General features: G+C 40.4%; 1 protein-coding gene across 1 annotated transcript in view; it reads right to left on the minus strand.

The window, feature by feature from the left end:
* Positions 1-24058, minus strand: part of JAG2 (jagged canonical Notch ligand 2) — a 74648-nt gene that overhangs the window by 45641 nt on the left and 4949 nt on the right. Inside the window, exon 3 of the mRNA XM_086613219.1 lies at positions 1743-1797. Coding sequence (XP_086469345.1) covers positions 1743-1797 — 55 coding nt within the window. The remainder of the gene's footprint in view (positions 1-1742; positions 1798-24058) is intronic.

Genomic DNA, 24058 nt, shown 5'->3' on the forward strand with positions numbered 1-24058 from the left:
AGGAGCAACAGAAGACACGTGTAACCTGATCAGTTCAATGTTCAGGATGTGATAGGGAGTTCAGCTTTCCACAGATCTTTTCATGGTTTAGTCCCAGCTGCCAACTAAGCACCATGGAGCTGCTCACTCACTCCTTGCCCCACCTATCCCCAAGCAGGATGGAGAGGAGAAAGTATCACGAAAGGCTCAAGGGTCAACACAAGGACAGGCAAGGATCACTCACTAATTATAGTCATGGGCAAACCAGACTTGGGCAGAAAAAAAAGTTTTGATGAGATTGGTAATCTATTAGAGAGGATAATGTGAAATAAAACCAAATCTTAAAAACACCTTCCCCCACTCCCTCCCTTCTTCCCAGGCTCAACTTTGCTTCTGATTTCTCTACTTCCTCCTGCAAGCGGTGCAGGGGAATGGGGTTTGTGGTCAGTTTAATCTCGTATTGTCTCTGCCACTCTTTCCTCCTCAAGGGAAGGACTCCTCAACTCTTCCTATGCTCTAGCATGGGGTCCCTTCCCACAGGACACAGCTCTCCACAAACTTCTCTGACATGAGTCCTTCCAATGGGCTGCAGTTCTTCACGCACTGCTCCAGCATGGGTTCCTCCTATGGGATACAGTCCTCCACCAACAGACTGCTCCAGCATGGGCTTTTTCCATGGAGTCAGTCTTCTTCGGGAGCAGCTGCTTGCTCCAGCACGGGGTCCTCCACAGCTTCAGGTTTCAAGGACTGCTCCACTGTTAATCTCCATGAGCTGCAGAGGGACAGCCTGCCACCTCATCACACGCTGCAAGGAAATCTGCTCCAGTGACCCTGGTGTCTGCAGAGTTGTTTCTCTCAGATTTCCTCCACTGCAGCTGCGCAGAGCCCAACCAGCCCAACAAACCTTGGCAGTCCTGGCAGAAAGAGCTCCGCCCAGCAGATGCTCCAGGACCAGGGCCTTGGCTATCTTAATGTCCAAACAATCTTCCTCTGTATTGATCCCAGGCAAGATTAAATAATCCATCATTAATCACAATGAAAGTTTGAAGTTCACTTCAACACTTGTAGCCAAAAGCATCGACTATTTTAAGACAGTTTGTAAACCAAAGAACAGGTTCAAGCTGGAGTCCTACTTCAGCAACAATACGGCAAACAGCACCTTCATATGATTTTTAAGTATTTATACAGTAATCTTGCTTTTCCTTCAGATCAGTAGCCCCGCTCTGACACCGAGCATTAGCATTTACAGACCAGAAATGCAAGGTAACTTTCAATACTTAAGGAGAAACAAATGGAGAAGGAATCCTACCACGATTTAGAACATTTCCATCAAAAACATCAAGTGTGGTTTCTTTAAGGCGAACAAGGATGCTTATTTGTTTACCTGATCATGAAAAGCATTGCACAATGTTGTTATGGGTAAACTGAGGAGAATTTAAAGTGCTACTCTACAGTGCAGACAATTTTCCTTTCTAAAAAAGGGCTTACCACAATGTTTAAATGTTTTTTAAAGCTAATTATTGAGTCATGTATTACAACCTTCACTTACTATTGTCCACTCTTTTTCCTATCAGTAATAATTTTTCACAGTTCCAATATTCACTGCTTGGATTAGTACCTGCCCTTTACTTAGATAGCAGGCTTGCATTCAGACTGATTTGGAGGGATGGTTAATTGCAGCAGCATATAATTTTCCCCCTCCCCAATCTGTGTACATACAGCACAGAGTAAGTGAAAGCTGCAAGTTTTACACAAATACTCACCAGCTTTTGTATCATTATCCCAATCCCATGCTTCTAGTACTAACGTGAACGATCTCTGAAAAGAAACAAGATAACGGTTAGATAGTACTAAAAACTACTGTTACACACCAGACACAAACACTGATTTGCAATAAACAGGTATTGCTGCTTCAAGAAAACCAACTGAAAGCAGTTAATGATTTCACTCCTCTGCTGTCATGTGAAAGCCCTTGAAGGCATCTTCTTGAAAGCATGAAATAAGAGCTTGAAAAATTGTGGGGCAAAGCATGCTAACAGCAGAACAAAAACATTCGCCTCCACACACCAAGGACTAAATTATTATTGTTATTATTCTCCTCCCACTGCATCTAATTCTCAGCTTTGCTTAGCCACAGAAATTCTTTTCAGAAGCAGCCCGAAAAGGTTTGAATGAAGTGAGGGGTTCTGAACATTGGGACACTGCTAGGATATTTAAGACTTAAGCAACTGAAGACCAAAAAAAGGAAGAAAATCAGAGTCATCCTTTAAGAAGCACATGAAAGATCAGTCTGTAACAAATCTGTTTGCTGCTTTCTAGAAAAACATATCTAAAGAAGAAACACAGAAAAATCCACTCTGCATCTATCAAGAATTTAGACTTCTTTCTCATGAAAGAAGTAATGTGAGGGAAACACCTGCAAAAGACATGGCAGAAACAAATCGTTAAAAGCAGCACACTTGGTAGCATACTTTCCCCTGAGGAAGCGGGAAAAGCATGATTTCAGACAGCTTTAAAATTATTTGGAAAAAAACATGAAAGCTTTATTTCCCTAAAGCAAGGCTTCAAGCATTTTTCTTGGGTTTATGATCAAACACATAGCATAGATGTTGACATTCAAATACTAAACTTATTTAGGAAAAAGTTACCTTCTGCACACAATTCACGTTTACCCGTTTTGAGTTTAGCAACACTAGCTATCAAACCCTTCAGCTTTGACAGTTTCCAATTTGTCCAAGGGAGATTCTCACGTACATTTAAAACCAAGGAAAAATCCTCCAAGAACAGAAAGAGTTATTGCACCACTATCCTAAAACCCTCATGTGTACATCTTTGTGCTTAGAGGCAAGCCACACCAAAAACTGAAGCTCATTAAATACAGCAGAGCCAAGCCTCAATGTACACAGCATTCACAGGCTAACGATCCATGAATTCACGTGGACGTTAAGCCAAAAATTAAGAGCACTGCCTTAGGAAGAAGGTTATGTAAAAACTCAGCTATCTTTCCTAGGGTGCTTTGGACTATTTTACTCTTGATGTCAAGAGACGTATATTTGTACTTCGAGACATCTCCTAAGTGCTTTGTATGCCCCTTACCTCCCCACCAAGAAGGGTTGATCATAACACTGAAATCTCCCCATTTTAGAACAGCGGCAACAAGAAAAGATCAGTGCAGGACTCGAATCAGAAGGGCTCTTTGCCTGAGGTCCTTCGCAGCTACAGCAAAGTACCAGTCTATTCAGACATGCGCTTAACTGGGCATATTTTTCTATCGCTTGGTTACAGTAACACACAAACCACGAACAATGCCTTTGAAAAACATCTTTCTTCTTACTGTACTTTCAGCTTCAGATGTATATAGCAGCCTTCCAGTACCTGAAGGGGGCCTACAAGAAGGCTGGAGAGGGACTTTCTACAAGGGTATATAGCGGTAAGACAAGGGGCAATGGCTTTAACCTGAAAGAGGGCAGATTTAGATTAGATAGAAGGAAGAAATTTTTCACTCAGAGGGTGGTGAGGCATGGGAACAGGTTGCCCAAAGAAGTTGTGGATGCCCCATCCCTGGAAGTGTTCAAGGCCAGGCTGGATGAGGCTTTGAGCAACCTGGTGTAGTGGAGGGTGTTCCTGCCCATGGCAGGGGGGTTGGAACTATATGATCTTTGAGGTCCCTTCCAACCCAAACTACTCTATGATTCTACGATACTAGGGAAGAAGATTTGAAGATGATTTTCCATCATTGAAATAGATAAAGGTTTAGTGGTAGATAGATTATACTCAAGGAAGGAGGAAAAAAGGAAGCTCAGCAGTGTCTACACTGGACAGAGGCATACTGGAGCTTGAATTGCCTTTGGTAAAGGACAACTGGTAAGAGACCAGCTGAGCAAGTAAAGGCCTCTACTTCTGAGGTATGACAACACAGTACAACTCAACTCCACAAATTTTTTGAAAACAAATGTTAGTGGAGCATTTCAGTAGCTTCACTTTCCAACTCCCTGCTCTGCCCTGCCTCAGCATTTAGGGAAGCAGGATAGGATCTTATCGTATTCTGAAAGCACTGCCTGTCACCCCTCTCCTAAACTGCTACCTGAAAAATAAACATAGAGTGAATAGTATCAGAAAGTAAGTACTAATTATATACTATTGCTCTAACATTATCTTCTGGAAATTGCAAGTCTCCTATTTTGCACCAAAATCAAGCAAAATCAACCTAGGCAGAATCCTGCAAATCAGTGCATGATCTTAAGTGGTTATCCACCTCTCCTGCTTTTAACAACTGATCTTCTAACATATCATTCAGTTTCCCTGTATTCAACTGATTCGTATTAGAAGTACAAAATAGTGCTCAAGTGCTTCCAGACATCCACTTACTCATCTTATGTAAGTTCTGGTCTCTCCTACTGCAAATTGGCTGTTGCATCTGACTGCCCAGACAGGCTAAGGCAGAAAAAAAAAATAAGCTGGATTTGCTTTCTTAGGAACAATATCAGTCAACTACACCCTCCCGTCATTCCACTTGAAAGCAGATTTACGTTTTTGCCTAGGATGCTAGGCACTTTTTGTGGGTAAAGATTGCTCCACGAAATGTACTGTTCCATGCTCATGCTGGAATGAGTGAATGGGGATAAACAGGCATTCTGTCAATTTTAAGATGCCTAAAAGAAGGAGTCCCATAGCTCCCGTGGCATATCTGACCACCTAAACTGGCATAGTCTAGAGTTGAAAAATATTCCTCTCGACTTTATAGAAACTTAACAGTACATTACAAGCAACTATGACTCTGGCACACGGCTCTTCTTCCAAGATGTGGAACAACTGAATTTCTGGCCAAATAAGTGACCTCTGCAGGCCACACAGCTCGTGCTGCCTCCTCGTGGCAATCAGGGCAAGGACGTGGCTCTGCAAGCCCCAGGTTGCCTGGGCCTGGTCTCAAGCATTTGCTTTCAACATCCTCCCACTGGTGACCATCAAGAACTATAAGCCCATCTATAAAAAGCTTAAAGAACATACACAACAAATACAAAACCCACACTATTAAATCCTTTCACTTACTGGCATCCCATAGCCTCAGTTTCCCCGTGTCTACTTACGGTCTAACAGGCTAGCACTTGGCCATTTACACATGGGGAAGCATATGGGGTGTAACATTTTAGGAAGGCTGGTAGTCACACTTGTAGGAGATTAGAGATGTTATTCAAATGGCAGTAACCAGTAATGATAGACAAATGCACATTTACTGGAAAGTCAGTTTCAGCTGGGACAGTTGTCAGTTTTGCAACTTCCTGCTTTCTACTGACAGTTACTCAGTCACCCTTCAAAAACCCCTAACAGGCAAAGAATGTAATCAGAAGAGAAACTGATTTTTGTGGCTATTCTACTTCTAGAGAAGCCAGTTAAGGTTACCAACCCAACTTGTCATCAATTCCTCACCTCCAGCTAGTCAATAACTTTAAAGAGTAATTCTTCTCCATGGTAGCGTGATGGATCATCATGTTATAATTACTACACCTCAAAACAGGAAAGGGACCCTTAATCTACTGTTTCAGAAAAAAAACCAACCCAAAACAAATAAACCTTCTCCTGCTTTCCCCTCTTCCAAGTCTCAAGTCTTGCACTAGATCTGCTTGAATTTTTTTGAATTTTGCACTTCACTAAAAAAACACAAACAGCTGAAAACTTGCAAAGAAGCATCCTCATTACTGAGTATGTTCATGGTATGCTGCACTGAGAACTTTCCAGAAACATTTGCTTGACCATCAAAAACATTTATTAGTAGAAATTTTAAGATCCATATATTCCCCCATACTGTAACCCTGCCTGTTAACCAGAGTAAAAGCTATAGGCTGAATAACACTAATGGAGATGAATTCTGAAGAATACTTTTAGCTTATGTAATGGACATAGTTGTTTTACAACAGCTCTACCATTGGCTTGCGTTAGTCATGTCTGTACTCTTCAACAGAAAGTCTAGACTACTCAGCACATCTTCAGCTAGCACCAGCTGCAAGCAGCTCTTCTGTAGCAGACATACTTATACCAGACAAGGTCTGTCTTAAATTGTGCTTCCAGAAACTAACTACAGAACTTGCATTAATGTAGCTCTTGTCCAGAATCTAAGGTCTACTCGTACTGTGAATCTTTAGACCCCTCATATCATCCAGCAGTGGGCTGGCTCTTCGACATATCATTAACAAGAACAGACTAGCTTGAAAGCTATTTAAGGTAAGTTCTCCACAGAGGCTGATTGATACAGATATAATTGCGTCCAAGTTCCTGCATAAATTTAACAGAAAACTCTACTTTTCTAGCAAATATCCTTAGAACGCCCCAAATTCATGAGTATTTTAAGCATAATACAAACACACTCTGCATCACACCTGCTTCTTTTCTAACTCGCACAGAGCTCTTGTAGGTTGATACAACCAGCACCTCACGACAGCAGGACATGCACATGCCAGTCTGTTCTTACACATAATAAGAGCTTTGTGATTTAGTATTTGTTGTTCAACTACTACTAGCAAAATATTTATAAAATATTTCAGAAGTGACCATGGCATAAATTGGAAAGGGAAGGGATGGAGGTGAACATACAGGACTGAAAATACACTTGATTCTACTGACTTTGGTGTCCAAGTTTAACTTACAGAAAGAATTTGACACAAGACAGCATTTGTACTCATCAAATCAAAACCCAGAAGATGTTAAAAGGCTACGAGTCAGAAGAGGAGCATCAGTACGCTTCTGCAAAAGAGTGCAGCTTTGAGAGAACCACTCCGTAGGAGTTAACTAAACAGATATGCCAAGTAGTTTGAAAAGATACAAATTAAGCCTGTTTATCCTGGTGATGCTGCTTCAGTTGTGTTTTTCTCAGGATTGGTGTTGACAAAAGCAACTTCAAAGCATTATTCCAGTGTTTACACTAAACAAAACACTCCCCATAGTATCTCAGATACCTCCTTTCTGAGGAGGGGGAAACAAGACCTGCAGTATTGGTTTGGCACTGTCTTTTCATGAACTATCACTACTACCTCCATATTTGCAAATCAACATTCAGAAAAGGTCTCTTTTTGCAAAGCAGACATGTCAGACTTTTTATCCCAAGAAAGATAATCCATCTGCTGACAAAACTTTCAATTAGGCATAGAACTTAAATTCTCCAAATCAAAGTCTGAAAAATGCAAAAAGTTAAGGTTGAGGTGAAATCAATAGTTGACATTTTCTGCATCAATAACAAGCTACTGTGTATTAAAATACTCTTATTCTAACAGACGAAGAATTATCAATTTCATGTGAATAAAAGGAATTTGACTGGAGTTTTTACATGGAAAAACCTCAGAACAAATCAGGAATCAGCTATGAATTAGAACAAAGTGTGGCTCCTAAACAAATTCAGAGTCTACATTATCTTCCTGTTCCACAGTCACACAGTAAATGCAGGGTCTCATCACCAGTCAGCACAATCTCCTTTCAAACCTCAATCAAGGATATGTAACATTTGTATTTGACATGTAAAAACAGGCCAGAGGCCAGCAGCACATCATTATTCTTATTCCAGAAGTTACAAAAATTAGACTAGTAGCAAGTCATGACCAGTATTTCTTGCAACCAAGTCCACTAAGTCATGATCAACACAGTAACTCAGATTTGCTTTCCTAAGAAACTTCTAGACAAATCAGGCAAGCACAGGTCTGGGGGCTCCCTTCCCTTTTTTTTTGTTAAGCACCTCTCCCCCTCCCCCAAGCAGCCTGCTTGCCATGGAAAAAGCTGACTTGAAGGCAAGCATATTCCTTTTCCTTCCCCAGGAGCTCTGCAGCTAGGCAAGTTCTTACAACTTCCTCATGAAAAAGCCAGAAGTGCAAAGGGAGTAAGGAAGAAACAAAGATGATTTTGAGAAGGTCCAGGGCTTATCTTCAACACAGGTTTAAGGGCAGACAGATGGAACAAGCTTGCAGGTTGATCTTTTAGAAGCAGGCATTATGAAGACATAATGGAGACCTTTACTAAGGAATAAATGTTCCTTATTGGGGGGGAGGGGAGCGGGGTGGAGAGTGTATTTTTTGAAACTTGAATGATGTCTCAGCCACACTCGCATGCAAGAACTCATCTGCTGAACATAAAGGCCATTCCACCACACAAAAATCATAGAGGTGTCCATCCTCTAAACCTTCATTTTTCATTTGAGAAGTTAAACACCACTGGCACAGCGAGACCTAAACAAAAGCCTTCCTTTGGAAACCAGGGCCAAACAATCCCATTTGGTTAGGAGTGCTGTGGAAGGCTGGGTTAGAGCACTGCAAACATCTGCAGCAGATAGCAGAGAGCAGTTGAGCAAGTTGAAGCTCACCTATTTGAGTGTAATTATTGCAGTTATACTCCTCTTGGCCCTGTCACAAAAGCAGGATGATGTTTACAAACTTTGGAACCCTACTGTTGTTTGAGGGGAACTCTTATGAATTAGCCCCACCTGACAATCTTTAGGAAGTCTGCAAAACCAAGGGAGGAGAGAGGGGTATTTTTTTGCCACGGTTAACAGCCAGGAGGCTGTTATCTCCACCTACATGAGTTTGAACACTTCGTTCCACTCCTCCTCCAAACTAAGCAAAGTCAAAACTGGAGGGGCATGTATGTGTGTACGTATATGGGGGTGGCAGGGGGAATCTAGATGTCTAGACTATTAAGACTCATTTCATTGCAAAAGGAGCACAAATAAAAACAACAGGTGAATAAGACTCAGTCTTGGAGTTAATATACCATACTTAACACCCAGGTAGAGACTCATCTCCAGTTAAAGAAAATTACCCAGCAACTGGGTGGAAGAATCCTACCAACAACCAGCTGCATGCATCTAAAAGATAAAACAACTTCAAGGAGGAACTCAAAGGGGTATTACAACATCTACTTGGCAACATCTAGTTCTTTGTGAAACGGCAGCATAGTGTGCTTCTCTCCAAGATGATCAAACTACTACATCATGATACCAGATGACATAATCTATAGGATTATATCCAGATGATATGTCCTATACTAGATGATATAATCTATAGGAAGATATATCAATAGGAAGATTTCAAGTGAAGGTTTGAAGATACTCTGATCCTGCTACAATGGCAGAACACAACAGGAGTTTCTTGATATACCATGGGCCAGCAAACATTTTAGCTGTGGAGTTCCAAAAATCATCTGAAGTCACATACTAGTTTTAGCTAATACCTGTAGAAACAATGGCCTGTTTTCAGGTAGCTCACAAGAGGCCAAAATGCCATGTCCCTGACTAGAGCTCCTTAAGGGAGAACATTAATATGCAGTCACCCCAGACCACATATAGAGCAAAGAGAAAGCTCTCTGGAGATCCATCTACATATGAGAAGCTTAACCATTGGAAGAAAGACTCCACAAGCTTCCCTTCGCTTAGCACCCTGGACAGAAACTCAAAGCCAATCTCAGCAGATCCAACCTTCCAACAAGTGACATCCTAGACACAGAGTATTTGCTCCCAATACCTCAGAACTGGCCCTGACCTTTGATAGCACCCTCTGTCAGACAGCTGCTGCAGACAGAGCAGCAGCACTCCTGAGCAAATAAGAAGCATGCACCTCACTAACAGTTTTTACAGTGCCAGAAGCAAGTCATTATAGCTTCTTATTCAGAAAAACTGCAGAAGATCTGACCCAGCAGTGGTCATGTCAGGACCTATTTGAAGAAAAGCCCATCTGCTAGCTACTCTCAGCTCACAGGACACTAAAGGTTCTAGAAGAGCCGGTCCCTATTTTAAAGCAGTGCCTTTTGCCATTACATGCATAGCAGCAATGCTAGACCCATGGAATAGAAGTAATTCCTGCCTCTGCTTTTTATAGCTATCTGCTATTCAACCCCACCCTACTCCATTCCCCCTCCTCTGATTCCAGCATATACACACCTCCGCTATACTCAGGGAGGTTAAGTTTCACCTCTGAAGTCCAAGCTGTCAACTGTGGTCACTTAAATTTGAACAAATACCATAGGATTGGCTTCCAAATAATTTATTTTCTTTATACTTCCAGAACTAGACAAAACAAAAAAATCATCAGTGAAAACTTAGCTACTCAGATACAAAGGCTTCTGTGATTTCTTGCTGAAAAATCTCAAAGGCAAGTTAGGAGAACATTGATATTTAATATAAATCCAAGCTAACAGCTACTACATTTAGAAGTGTTTCAACAAAACTAGTATTTTACTAAAAATGCCTTCTGCCTATGCCACCTCTAAGTACCTCCTGTGTACCACAAGTCTCAACAAAAGTATTGGTTTACAAAACTAATCAACACATCATGAGTGACAGACTAATTCTGCTTATTCTTGCCAACTGGCTGAGCAAGTACAACGCTCATGAAAAAAAATAATCCATTTAATCTTAGGTGAATGATCAGTAACTACGATTTTATTCCAGTGACTAGAATAGTGGCATTCTAGGAGGTCTTGAAACCAGTTCTCAGACTAACGTATGTTTAATCTTACTGACTATTTCTCTTTCCATGGTATCTTTAAGAATTCTTTGCAACAATTGTCATAATGGCAGTACAGTATTTCAGATCTTGTCATTTAAACTTCCAACCTTGCTTGAATGAAAACACATTTTTGGAGAGCCTCATATAATCCTGAGTTAGTGACACCTGTGACTTTGTTCTTCTGTGCAAATTTGTATCGATAAGCAAGGCTTCACAAAACATGTCTCGTGACTTTCCAATTCCATGAGCAGCAACTCCTTCAATCCATCAAAGCCAGCATGTTTCTAGCTAAGCAAGTTCCTTTCACAAGCTCAACACAAGTTCTTTGATAGAGATCTGCTTTCCACTCTCATCCAAGTCTTGACTACTTAATATTCAGAAGTCAGTTGGAAAGTGCGCTCTGGCTAGGAGACTAAGAGAACAGGGGGAAAAACAAGGAAAACATCATTCAGTGTTATGCCATTGTCTGATTCTGTAACTGAAGGTGGAGGGATGCAGTGTGGTTCTCCTGTTCTCCCTCTCCCAGGAGATGGGATGAATAGCAGCACCCCTAAGACAGGGATGTTAGAAATCAAAGGTCCAGGGAAAGGAAACAAGAAGGAACAAAGAACCAAGTGATTTCCATCAGAGGAACAAAAGAGCTGGTCAAAACTCCTCAGCCTGGAAGAGAGATAACTGGAACATGCAATAGAAGTCTACAAAGCTACAGAAGGCCCTGGGGATGGTTAGGACTAGATCATCTGTTTTCTTGTTCTTGACAAGCACTAAAGGGCATTAAATTAAGCTAACAGGGACCATGGTCAGGAAAAAAAGAAAAAAGATGGCACTTCATGCAAAGCTTGGCAAAATGTTACACAGGTTGCCTAAGGGCAAAATGGTTTTAAGAGCTTTGCAGGTCAAGGACAGACTGGCACAAATACTCAGGAGAAATCAATCACAACTAGTTCAGGAAGTTCTCAGGTTGAAAACAAAACTTGAGAGAATGAAAAGAAATTTTCCATATTCTTGCCCTTAGACTTCCATAAACATTTGCTTATGTTCCCTGAACTCTGGTTTCAGTATGGGTTCTGAAGCAAGTATTCCACTTTTTCTGATGGCTGACACTGAAACAAGACACTACTAAAAAAAAATAAAAAAGTTTGCACTGTAGAATCTTGCATGCCTGCCCGAGCCATTAGTATCTATCTCAGAGTAATCAGAATCATGACCAAGGAATGCTGAAGTCCAAAAAGGTAAGCTAGGAGAAACAAAAGCCAGACCTGAATTAGATTTGTAATTCTACATCAGAACTCCTCTTCAAAACCTGTGACAGAAGCAATCATAACTGAAAAAATCTAAAGAAGATTCTCCTTTCTGCAATACTGAAACGTCATATGAAATAAAGTAACTGCAAAAAATCACCATACCATGTAATGTACATGGCTTGTTATGCATGTATTGCATGTTGCAGCAGATGCAACAAATGCTATTCAGAAAAAAGATAAGCTAAGCTAGAATTATTAACTGGGAGATCTTACTGTTTGGAAAAAAGGTTCAGAGGACTACAGGCTTCTGAATTCCCCTGAGGAAAATGTAATCCAGACAGTCTTTTAAGAGCAATTAAGTCAGGTGACAAAAAGCAGAACATACTGTCATCCCAGGCAAGATAAGAGAAATGCACAAATACACTAAGCATTTATCATTTATTAACTTGCTGAAGATTGACAAGTGTCAAGTGAAACACTAAGCTTACTGATTTTATAGCAATTTTTCACACAAGAATTTGTCACCATTTGTGATAAAAATCCTGGTTTAACTATAAGAAAACCAAAGAAAGGTAACCGAAATAATTAGGCAATTCATCTCCAAGCCTTAGCTATTCTACTTACAGTACTCAAAACCAATCCCTACTGGCTTCCATGTAACCTAGATGAAGGCTGGTGCTATTCCTAGTTACTCTTACTCCACTAAGAAAATGATTCCACACTGGCTACCTGTGTCACTGAGCCAAGTATCACAGTTCCAGACAGACATGCTCTTCCACACTAGCTGAAGCACAAGCAAGAAATAGCTTCCCCATTAAAAGTCGGGCTTCTCTGTCACTCAGGAACCAGCCTCTCTAAGAACAAGCAAAACAGTTTTCAACACATCACCTATATTCTCCAGGGGGAATTAGCGGAAGAATAGAAGAAGGAGGATGAAGATTAGGTTAGTATGAGCAGCACCAAAGTTGTGAAGGCAAGAGCATCTGTGACAGTTTGGAAATACCAGCTAACAAGAAAGTAGTGTTAGAACTTTAAAGCTGGAAGGGAAAAAAATAAAAAAGGCAGACTTACTGCAAAAGTTTCTTTAACCTGACTGAAACACCTCAAATGCAACACTGCTGTCCATAAAACCTGTCTTCAAATATTGCAAGGAATCCTTGCGACTACTCAAGGTCCCAGACAGACTAAAGAAACAAGATCCAGTCTCTTCAGAGCAAGCCAGTTTGATTGCCAAGATTTCTAACAGATGCTCCTAAATACTCTGCATGGGTATCAGGAGTACTCTAGGTAAAGGGAATCAGTAGATATCTGCTTAGCCCTTTGGATCTGCCTCAGTAGCCATGTACCTGACAGTCACTACAGGCTCAGATTCAGAATTTGAGATGAGATCAGCATCCTTAGTGACCTCAGGAAACAAATTTTGACCAAAAGGAACATGGGTGGGAAAGCAGGAATTAAGACATCACAGGCCTTTCAGAGCCTTATCTATCAAGGTAAACCTATTTCAGGAAAACTTTTTGATTTGAACTTCTGTACACTGTCCAGTAGAGGAAAAAAGCTTTAAACATTTTGGTCAGTACCCACAGAAGATATTCTCCTTCAGGTCTCTACCAAATCATGGGAAAAGACCTCCAGAAACTCAATACCATTCAATGCCTCAGTAAAACTGCTTTTCTTCTACATAAAGGAAGCTCACCCCACCACACATACTCCAATCCACAAAGAGTATGACAGATTTTGCCTGCATCCTAGAGGTGATCTGTAGATCCACTGGATACAGGTCTAGTGCCCCACAAAAAGCTTTAGGCATGTGGAAAACAGGCCTCAAAAAGACAGTTTCTCCCAGCTGCCATCTCTTTCACAGATGCCCAAGCACTGAAAAGCTCTGTTCATACACGACTGCTGTGGAAGAACAATGTCTGCCATAAAGACGGATGATAGGCATGCTGAGTAAAATCCCCCAAAAGCAGAGTCCTACCAAACCATCTTGCTTGTCACTCAGCTTTGTTTCAACAGCTGATCAGAGCTAACGATGAGCTCAGGACACGAAAAAGCTAATGCCACCAGTGAATACCAGCGCTGGGAAGAAGCACTAGTAGTCCTTCGTACTACCACAGCTTCCCTCTGCTAGTTAATTTACCTAACACATCTACATACACTAAACCTTTAGGCAATCTGATTAAAAGTTAACCCATCTTTAAATATCCTTTGATACAGGTATTAATGTGCCTGTTCCAATGAGGTTTTCCAGAAAGCAAATTGGGATATAGAACAGCATCGCAAGCTTTCCTTCTACACCTTAGAAGAAATCAGATAGTAGAAAAGCCAGCCAATTACCAAAACAAAACTATTTTAAATATAACAGCTACCAAAACAATAGAATCTGGTATGCTGTACTACAACCATACAAAAAGAAGAGAACTTCCTACTAGTTTGAGGGTAGTTAAACAAGTGCCACAGTTTGTACTGTACCTATGTCTCAGAGGGGAGAACCTAGTGTCACCTCTCCAGATTTCATTTCTCTTTTTAACAGTTCTAGAGCAGAAGCAGCAAGAAGGAAAAATGAAATTAACCCCACATGCATCGACCCAGCAAACCTGCTAGAACCTCAGGTACTAGCCTTCCCTTCCATCTTATGCAGAGAGAACATAGGGCATTATTTTTCAATTGAGACTAGAAATTGAGATTAAATCGAAGTTATAAACAGGAGAAAGAGTAGCAATCCCAGCAGATGTTTCTCTGCTAGTATCTGATTTTAGTGGACAAAAAGAAAAGTCAGAAACCTAACAGAAAACATGACTTCAGGCAGATGGTCACAGGATTAAGTTTCAATAGACATTCTGCCTAAACATTACATAAAAGGAAACAAACAAGCTATTTACATCTTAGATTCTTTCACGACTTCACAGCTACGAAAATACAGTACTCTCCACCACAACTGATGCTAACACTAGGAGTTTGCAGAAATCCACTGAGTTAATCCAAGAGTAAAGAACAGAAGAAAGTATTGATGAAATTAGAGAACAGAGAAAAAACCTTTTAGAAAGAGACAAGTACAACACCATGCAGACAGTTGGGTACCATCTTAACATCGTTTTATTAGATTTAAGCTGAAGCTTTCAGCCTTGCTACCCCTTTGAACCATTTCAGACAAACTTGATATTAACCAAGTATCCACGTCCTATTCCTTTCCTAAAGTTTTGGAAGAAGTCCAAGATAAATTAAGCCCATTTTATGTACACTTTCTTATTGAGTTAATGAAAATGTAGCTAGACGGCCTCTTTTGAAGTGTATGTAACAACCATGAAAACCCATTAATGGTTAGCACAAGACTTGTTTTATGCTAATATTTAGAATTCAAAGATGAACTAGTAATTAATACTCCTCTTCCCCTCCCCTTCGCGCTCCATGTGGCATGGATATTAGTGTCCTCTGGGCACTTCAAGCCATGCATCATTATAATCTCAACTTGAAGTCAAAAGGGAATTAAACTAACTATGTAATAACATACTTTAATTATTGTTCTAAACACAGAACACCTGCATGCACTCTCGTTTGCATTGGAAGCACGCATACTAAGAAGGTAGGCAAATACACGAAAAAAACAGATATGCCCCCAAGTTCTATGTATGCACATTTCCCAGGAAGAGAGAGTGGTGTTTTAATCCTTTTAAGACTGCAGTCCTTCCCTTTGTTTTTGAAAAGGCAAACGCCCACAAAACCAATTCAAACAAATGAGATGTCTTGCCCTAGGAAGGAGAGAGGCCCAAATTCAACTTCTGTCCCTAAAAACAGATATTAGGGCACTGTTTTTCCAAGTCCTCTTCAACTCTTATCAGTCCCATCCAACTGAGTCAACTCTCAACACAACCAAGCAGCATCAGTCACATTTAAAAGAGGACACAGGAGACAAAGGCTTTGCTGGCCCACAGTGATGGCAACAGCCAACTGATCAAAGATTTGTACAGCTCCAAACAAGATGTACCCCTTTTCTCCAATAGCATTGGCACCAAGCACAGGTATCATCACAGGCCTTTGCACCACAAGGAACACAAATGTCTAGGTTCTATTGCTATGAGTTGTACAACAGTTTCAGTCAATTTGAACTTCACATTTGCACAAGAGACTTAATCAAACAGATTACAGATTTCTTTACAGCTAGTAACAGAAATGTCATTTATCCAGAAAAAGTCGATAATGGACTTAAGCTGTCCTTCATTTCAGCCCCAAACCGAACACCAGCTCTGTTCTGAGTTTCTGCACCTGCTAAAGAAGCTGGCAGAGAAACAAACAGGAAGAAAACACCTTACTTCAACTTCATAGATAGCTGTTCACCTTCACTTACAACCTCCTTAGCTCTCTGAACCAGGACACAGCAGACACAGCCAAACCTATATCCATATCTTCCTGTCCTCCCTGAATTTACAGGAATAATTTGAGCAGAAAAATAGGCCTTCGCTGTAAGAGATGGTGCAAGCTCTTTCATGTAGATCAACACACACAAGGAACTTGAATAAAGGATTAAAAAGGGATTCTGCACACAGACCCGCAAGCTTAGTTGAATATGGGAGCACCAGAGTTTAGTTGTAAAAAAACCTAAGTTTATAAACATGTTCCTGAAAAATGCTTGTACCATATCTCAGCAGCAGGATTGGATCTTCTGAACAGTGCTTTGTGGCTACAATAAAACTTCATCACGTTTGCAGCACCAACCATTACACTCTATTCAATTACTATTAAAAATTAACCGCTTACAGCAGCAAACACACACAACATACAACAGTACACATGGCCTACAGTTCCAAGGTGCCTATTTGAATATATGACAACCAAGACTTGACCAATCCCACCATAACAAAGCAGCATCAGAACTTTAATATCAAATTGTATCTTTCAGGTTAAGGTAAACCAGAGGTGATCGACTGCGAATTAAGAGTGCTTCTCTATTTTTTCCCTTCTCCTATTGTCATGCATCTGGAAGCTTTAAGAGGGAGATTATCTCAGCAAGTCTTCAATTTCATTTAATTGTTGACCCTTAGTTACTTGTCTGGCAGGTACCAATGTTATAGCTTTCCTCATAAGAATGAGGATCAATGGAGAACAGAATGAAGCCATGTAAAGCAAGCTAACATTAAAAAAAAAAAACCCTGGAGACTAATTTTGCCAGTGCAAAGCTGGATTTATAACTCAAGAATGTGTACTAGTGAATACTTTTCAGTTTCTTTAGTACTTCATTCGCCACTGACTCTTCCACTGTTCTGTCTTCTCCAGATTCTTTGGCAAGTTGAAGTTTCACAGACTACCAAATCTTGAAAAATCCATCCTAAGGGCTTAGAGACAAACAAAATATTACTGATAGCAAATTGCACAAGTCAAGACTATCTTTTCCTGCCTGTTAAAGCTTATTTTATTTAACTTAAATTTGTGGTGATCTAGGAATAGATATGAAAAGCTTGACAAGATCAGTTGATATGCAACAGTTTGTTATTCTAAGCCCTGCAACAATTATGTTCTGACAGTCTGCAGTTTAAGTCCAGGATATGCAGTGTTAGAAAAAAAGGGATTTAAATTCTGGAAATGAGCCTCTAAAGAATTGCCACTAGCTAGGTTTGAGCAACCACATTACCCTTCACATCTCCTCTTGCTCTGTGAGAGGTGAAGAGACTACACTATAAGCCATATCACCCTGACATTATCGCAGCTTAACAAACATCAGAAGGTACTGCAGGAGCACTAAGTATTTGACAACCAGCATCTTAAGCGTGTATGCAAGCCTAAACATTTCAGCTTCTCTACTTCCTTCCCTTCCTTGCTTTCTCATAGAAGAAAGCACTGGTCTGCATCGACAAATGATGGAAACAATACTCTGTTCTACAAAGGTCTCCAACAGCCACATACAACACCAAAACATATATATAAACATATGGTTTAAACAACAGTTTATAACCAACACAGGAGGTGTTATCAGCTCATTGTTGTGTACAAAAAACAGTCATTAGTGAGGGGCAACAGATGGTTATACTTGCTCTTAACAGTCCAAGTAAACATGGTCTGACTTCTAGATTTTGATGATTACATGCATACAGCCATTTACAGTAAAAACTCCATGTTGTGATACAAAGAAAACTATAATATAGCATAAAAAGAATTAGAACTATCAAAAGCACTCCCCCCAAAAATTATTTTTACGTAGTGTAAAAGAAATGAACCGGCACTAAAATCTACTAAGCAGCAGCATAGGTTACCAGACTAGTGCTATTAAAATCGTTCTTAATCAATAGGAAGAACAGTAAATGGTATCAAAAATTGCACACCCTGAAAAACTTCTACTTCAGTCTTGACTGAGTAGATCAATAATTGAGCTGTTTATGTATTTATCAACTTACTGCTTAAGGCACACTCCAGTCAAGCCTCCCAAGTACAAGCAAACTCCCCAATTATAACTTAAGTTCTCTAGTTGGAATCCTGGACCTTTAACATTAGAAGTGTAGATTGTGTTTTAAGGTAGACATTTCAACTTTACAATGCTATAAACAGAATTACACATATTCAGGAAAAAAAAAGACTGAAAGAATTCTGTTCCATGTTTTAGGTTAACTGGCAGCTTATATGCTATTGCACTGTGATTTCAACATACAGAACTGCTTCAGAAGGAGTATGGAAAGCTAGCTCTACCTGAAACTAGCATTTTCTACCAACTGTAGTATACTGCATCAATATTAATATTGTCCACTCACTGAGCATCTGGAAATGTAAAATTTAAACAGTTTGAACATCAGATGCTGAAAGCTACTTAAGCTGGTATGTTCAGAGTACTAGAAAGCACAGAAAAGACCTGGTGGACTATCTGGAAGTAGAAGCAGCATTGCAAGAACAACTTAAGTGTACTAATAATCAAATAATAATGTACAGAACAAAAAACACCAGAACACATCCTGCTGGGAACAAGACATACAAATAATCAGGACTTTCAAGCCTGAAGCAGGATGTAAACAGCTTGCAGTTTATGTACTAATACTTCACTCTTATCTCAGATTTAAAAAAAAAAACTTCAGAGAATGAGCACCTGTGCATCTGTCCAAGGGGCATATAATTGGTTACTCAAGGACTATTAGGCTGTTTCTTAGCAACCTCTGCAAGCTCTAATCAAGTAAGACTAAGATTGTCATTTAGCCTTGAAATGCCTTGCCCCTGCCATCCAATACAGCATTCTAACCGCCACTGAGGAGCAAACAGTCATTTCAATCATGGACAAAAATCTATGCTAACTACGTATGTCAGCTGAGAGCTCCTCTTAGCACTTGCTATCAGAAGATCTTCATGTCAAATATGCTTTTTACATTTTATTTAGTATCTGAAACAGCAATTAAGAAAATAAACCTTTAAATTTCCCCTTTTTATACAAAATAAAGGCTAACTACAACTCTAAAAAAATGACCTTGAGAATAAAGTTTAATAAATGAACATAAGCTATAGCCCAACGCTTAAACAATAAGATTTTACAACATTAAAACATTCTTTGAATATAATTGCAAGAAAACTACTTAATATGAAAGCAGCAGTAGAGACGTTTTCAGGGAAACAGCAAACATTTATCTCCCAGAACTGAATGGCATTTAAGTCTTTGGTGATGTTGAAATCATCAGTAGATGCAACATCTACTATGTTGCACACATTGGATTTCTAAAATCAAGTATCTTTGAGCAAAATTCTGGCTATCAGACCAGAAAAAAAAGCCAAAGTAATTGAGTAATTGAAAAATAGACTCATCTGTTCAGTCCCAGTCTAGTGTCATCGCTTGCCTATAGTATCAATGGACATATGATAAGTCTCCACTTACAACAGCAGTCTTAAAGATCAAGTTTTATATAGAGTATTTTTTCCTTAAACAGTAAGCAAAGGCACCAAAAGTCTATGGTTAAATGAAGGATGGTCACGCCTCCCTGACTCAAGACGATCTACACAGGAGCCATCACACAGCTCTCTTCCACTCTCTCCCTCCTAATAGGTCTCCCTGGGTGCACAGCAGGGGGATGGCAGCAGCTCTAAGAGGGTCCCACCACCCCATGGGAGGAGGAAGTTCAGCAGGTGCCCCACATGACCTAACACAGATGGCCTTAGCCATCCATACTGCTCCACTCCTCAGCCCTAGGGGCAGTGGCAGGGGTAGTTGTCAGGCTGCATGTCCGCCTCCTGCTCATACAACAGCTCAAACCACCAACTGGATATGGCAGACAGTACTGCCAGTGGTCACTTCTGGCCAAAGATCGACCAATTTTAGACATCCACTAACCAGAAGCCAGAGCAGCTTTCTAGCAAGAAGGCTATCTAAGGTATATCAGAGTGAGGAAGAGGAAGAGAATGGTGGAGCTACTGCCAAGGAACAGTAGCAGCTACCCTTTGGGTAAGCATCTGGCTAAGCATTAAGGAGCCAGAAGCAATGCCAGCATACCCTTATTCCTCACTCCTTGAAGCAGCTTCTCTCCTTCCAAACTGCTGCTTCCAAGCTCCTTCCAGATCAGAGGATTACCAGCAGCTACAATTGGAGAGGACCAAGGGAAAGTAAATTCGTGTGCTAGTAGGAAAGTGATCCTCCCTTTTTAGTCTCTTCAGTAGGCTGAGCAGCTCTGAACTAGAGCAAGCAATGCAAATAGGACCCACACAGAGTTGACAAAACATTGGCCTTGTTTTCAGAAGAGGAGGGAGGGAAGCTTTCAGGCACACAGTAATTTAAAGCTTCTGCAGATGACTAATATATGATGCAATCATAGCTGCTTTACTTTCTAAAGTATGTTCATAGCATGTATTTCAGAGCCACTTGCACACCTACAGGAAAAAAAAGTGAAGGAGTCAGACTACACAGAAAGGATGAATTCCACTCATCTCACCTACATGTAGTGTCTTGATGGCATTGCTCAAAAGAGGGACCAGACGCTGGCCCACAGGGATGGAACAAGCAAAAGTGCTTTTAAATGTTTAAAAAAAAAATTTACCTTGCACATCTATCTCAAACACAATCCTCATAGAAGAAAAATTTTGTTGCAACTGATTAATGACAAACAGACTAAAATGTGCTAAACCATTTTTAGTATTTTTTTTACATCCATAAAACATAGTTGTTTCACATCATTTATCGTTTGAGAGAAGCTTAATTTTTTTGCAGCTTTTGTGCCGACAAACAGTGAACTCCAATAGTAACTCAAAGTGAGCTGGACTTGCACAAGGAATACAAGCAGTAGCATCAAATACAGAAGGCAGCTTTTACAACACAAAGCTTCTCAATATCTACACCAACAGACTTCCCAGAAAACTTCAACTTCACAGAACTGCTCGGCAAGTCTACAATGCAGTGGGAACACAGCTCAATTGGGCTAAATATCACAAGTCTGATATCAACACAACCAATTATGGTTTTACCCCAACCATCTATGTTGAAGATCAACCTGATCATTTCAGATTAAAGCTAGAAGTAGTCATGTCTCTAGCAGACCTTTCATATGCAGGCACTATTTTTTTTTTTGAGAAAATCGTTTTGAAACATCTTCAAACAGCCCAAAGGCAGAGCTACAAAGCCTCCATCACACTGTGGTGAATTGAACGTCCTCTGTTTCTACCTCACCCTCTTCTCCAGCTCACATCCTCTAGTGTAAGAATAATCCTGACTACTTTAATACCTCTTCCATTTTCAGTCAAAGATTTAATGCCCACACCAGCCGTGTGGCTGGGAGTGTAGCATTTCACTGATAGGCTGGCTGGAGTACCTTCTGGAATAGAGATTAGACAGTTGACAAGAGGTGTGTAAGCATATCACTCTCAGTGTCTGAGAGGTAAGGCTATTTGTCTGCAAGTTTTGAGTTCAGCCTCAGTGTTTCTAATAAATAAGCAAGTGTTTATTTAAGGAAGCTTTCAAGGAGTATAAATAGAAGTGTTCTTTACTATCTGACCATCTCTGTGACATTCAAAAACCCCTCCGAATTTTAAAGTATAAAAGCTTAAATACTTAGCAGAATACTGTCCTCTGAGGCATATTTATTTCAAAGACATAAGAAATTCTAGATTTAGTGACATCAATGTATGAAAGATTAAGAGCGCAAAGAACACTTCTGCTTAAAGTTAGAAGACAGATTTTCTATAGTTACATGAAACTTAAGTCTTTAGGCTTTCTATTCTGGGCAAGCTGCAAATAGTTGCTGGCACACACAGCACGCCAATAATAAATCCCTTTTTCAAAGAGTGGTTCTGAAGCGCTCACCATTAAGGCCTTGATTCTTTTTTAGAGGTGACACCTGCAGCTGCTATTGAAATCAACTGGAGTTGTCACTCCCCAGCATTACTAAAGTCAGCCTCTAAAACATCATCCAATTATCTTCTTTTAAGAAAGAGCATAACAAAACTGCAAGCTACTCTCTGCATTTGTGTCACTTAAAACTAAAGGGATATCACTTAGATAAACCAGTCCCCTAACCTCAACCTTTCATTTCTGATCAAAAAAGTTCAAGGGCAAATAGAGCACTGAGCAGGTGAAAGCAGATGATTCCCTGCTCTACTTCCCCAAGACTGAGGAAACACGGATCCATGTTTTCTGATTCACAGTATACTTGTCCACAAATTGCAGCAGGCAAGGGAAGGCTTTATGAGCACAAGGACTGCAAGTGTTTTGTCAAAACACGGACCAGTTTGGCATGGCAGTTACCACAGCAGTCCTGGAGTCTACTGAGAAGCCAATCAGGCAGAGTCAGTAAGCAAGCAGCAAGCTTGAGAGGGATGGGATGGTTAGGGAAAGTGGTCAACTATTAAAAATGAAGCTTTGTGCTATCAGCAGAGCCTTCCACCTGGGGGGAAAGAAAAGTTAGGCTGCTGGCAAATAAGACATTAAGCACTGACGTAGTTCATCGATATATAGCTATCGACTACATTGGTTTTGCCACGCTGACTTCCTCTGCTAACGAGGTGTGATGCATGTACGTTATAACCCATCCACTATACCAGGCAAATTTTACATTTTTCTATCAGGTCTTGCTCTCACTTCTTATCCCTGCCATCAAGTCTTGCTTGGGACTGTGTATTTGCAGGCGCTTTTTTTTTTTTCCTTAAAGGGAGCAAAGAATAACAATTTAGAGGTAAAGCTTGCTGTGCATTACTTGAGGATGCTCCATTTGTGAAATTCTGACCTCTTCCATGAGAAAAGTGTACATACTGTTCCTTGGGTAGAGCTGTGTACAAGTTCCTTTTTCAGTGCAAAATGGCCTAACTTTCACCTGTCCAATTGAAGCATATCTGTCTCGATGGGTCCTGTCATTCAAGCTGACAGGATGCATGTTTGCTCATCAGGGAGCGTGGAGTAACCTAATCCAGGATGTTTTCATTACAAAGCCTCAAGATCCTGATCAGAGAGTAGTGATGGCTGTGTTAAGACAGAACGTAGACCAACTGCAGATCTACCAGCCAAACAAAAACAGACAAGAACATTTCCTACAGTCAGGCTATCTAGCTCCCTACAGGCACCAAGGATCCCAGATAACATGCTTCAAGGCTAGATGCCTTCCAGGACCTAACCACCTTCCTAAGATACAGTTTTTCAAATTAGAAGGACTGAGACCGCTTGATGCGGAGTCCTATACCAAAGCAGGCACCATCTGAAAGTGCCAAACAGAATATTGTCACCATTAAGTAATAAAAGTAGTAAAAGGTCAAGTACCCCTGCCTGGGTTTGGCTGGGGAGGGGAGGGGTTGCTTTTCAAGAAATTCAACGTTTACTGCTGCAGCCAAGTTATCCTCTCAACAGCTTTATATATTCAATGGTTCATGCTCCTGGGTATGCTTTCGATCAAGACTGAACCCTTCCAGGCATTTGGATGGGACTCGCATGTGGACTGCACATGTATGAAACTCATATAGAGCCTCGATACTAAATTTATATACTTTCACACATTTTTATCTACCTGAAAGTTAATAGTACTTGAGCGGTTTAAAGAGAGTTGCTAAAAATCACACTCTAAATAGGAAAAATGTAAGATCGGTGCTTACAAAAGTTAAAAGATTAGTTGCCCACATGCTAATTTGGAAGGCATCCTCTACTTGAGCAAGTTGTGAGGGCTGCCTAAACCTCTACTGCCCCTTCTTTATACAAGTGCACAGAGCCCTGGCTAAGCACTAAGCAAAGAGAGAAGTGAAATTGCTTGTTTCTGCTATTTATCCCCAAGGCCCTGAATTCTGAGTTCACCTGCAGAGCTCAGAGTATACTGTGTACTCATGTGTATACCCACTGACTGCCAATCACACCAGGATCTCAAACGAGGGGCTGAGGGCAGATAGTGATGCATACTGTAATACACAATTTCAACAGCCATGACC

This window comes from Tauraco erythrolophus, chromosome 6 (genome assembly GCF_009769465.1).
Source record: "Tauraco erythrolophus isolate bTauEry1 chromosome 6, bTauEry1.pri, whole genome shotgun sequence".
Taxonomy (NCBI): Eukaryota; Metazoa; Chordata; class Aves; order Musophagiformes; family Musophagidae; genus Tauraco; species Tauraco erythrolophus.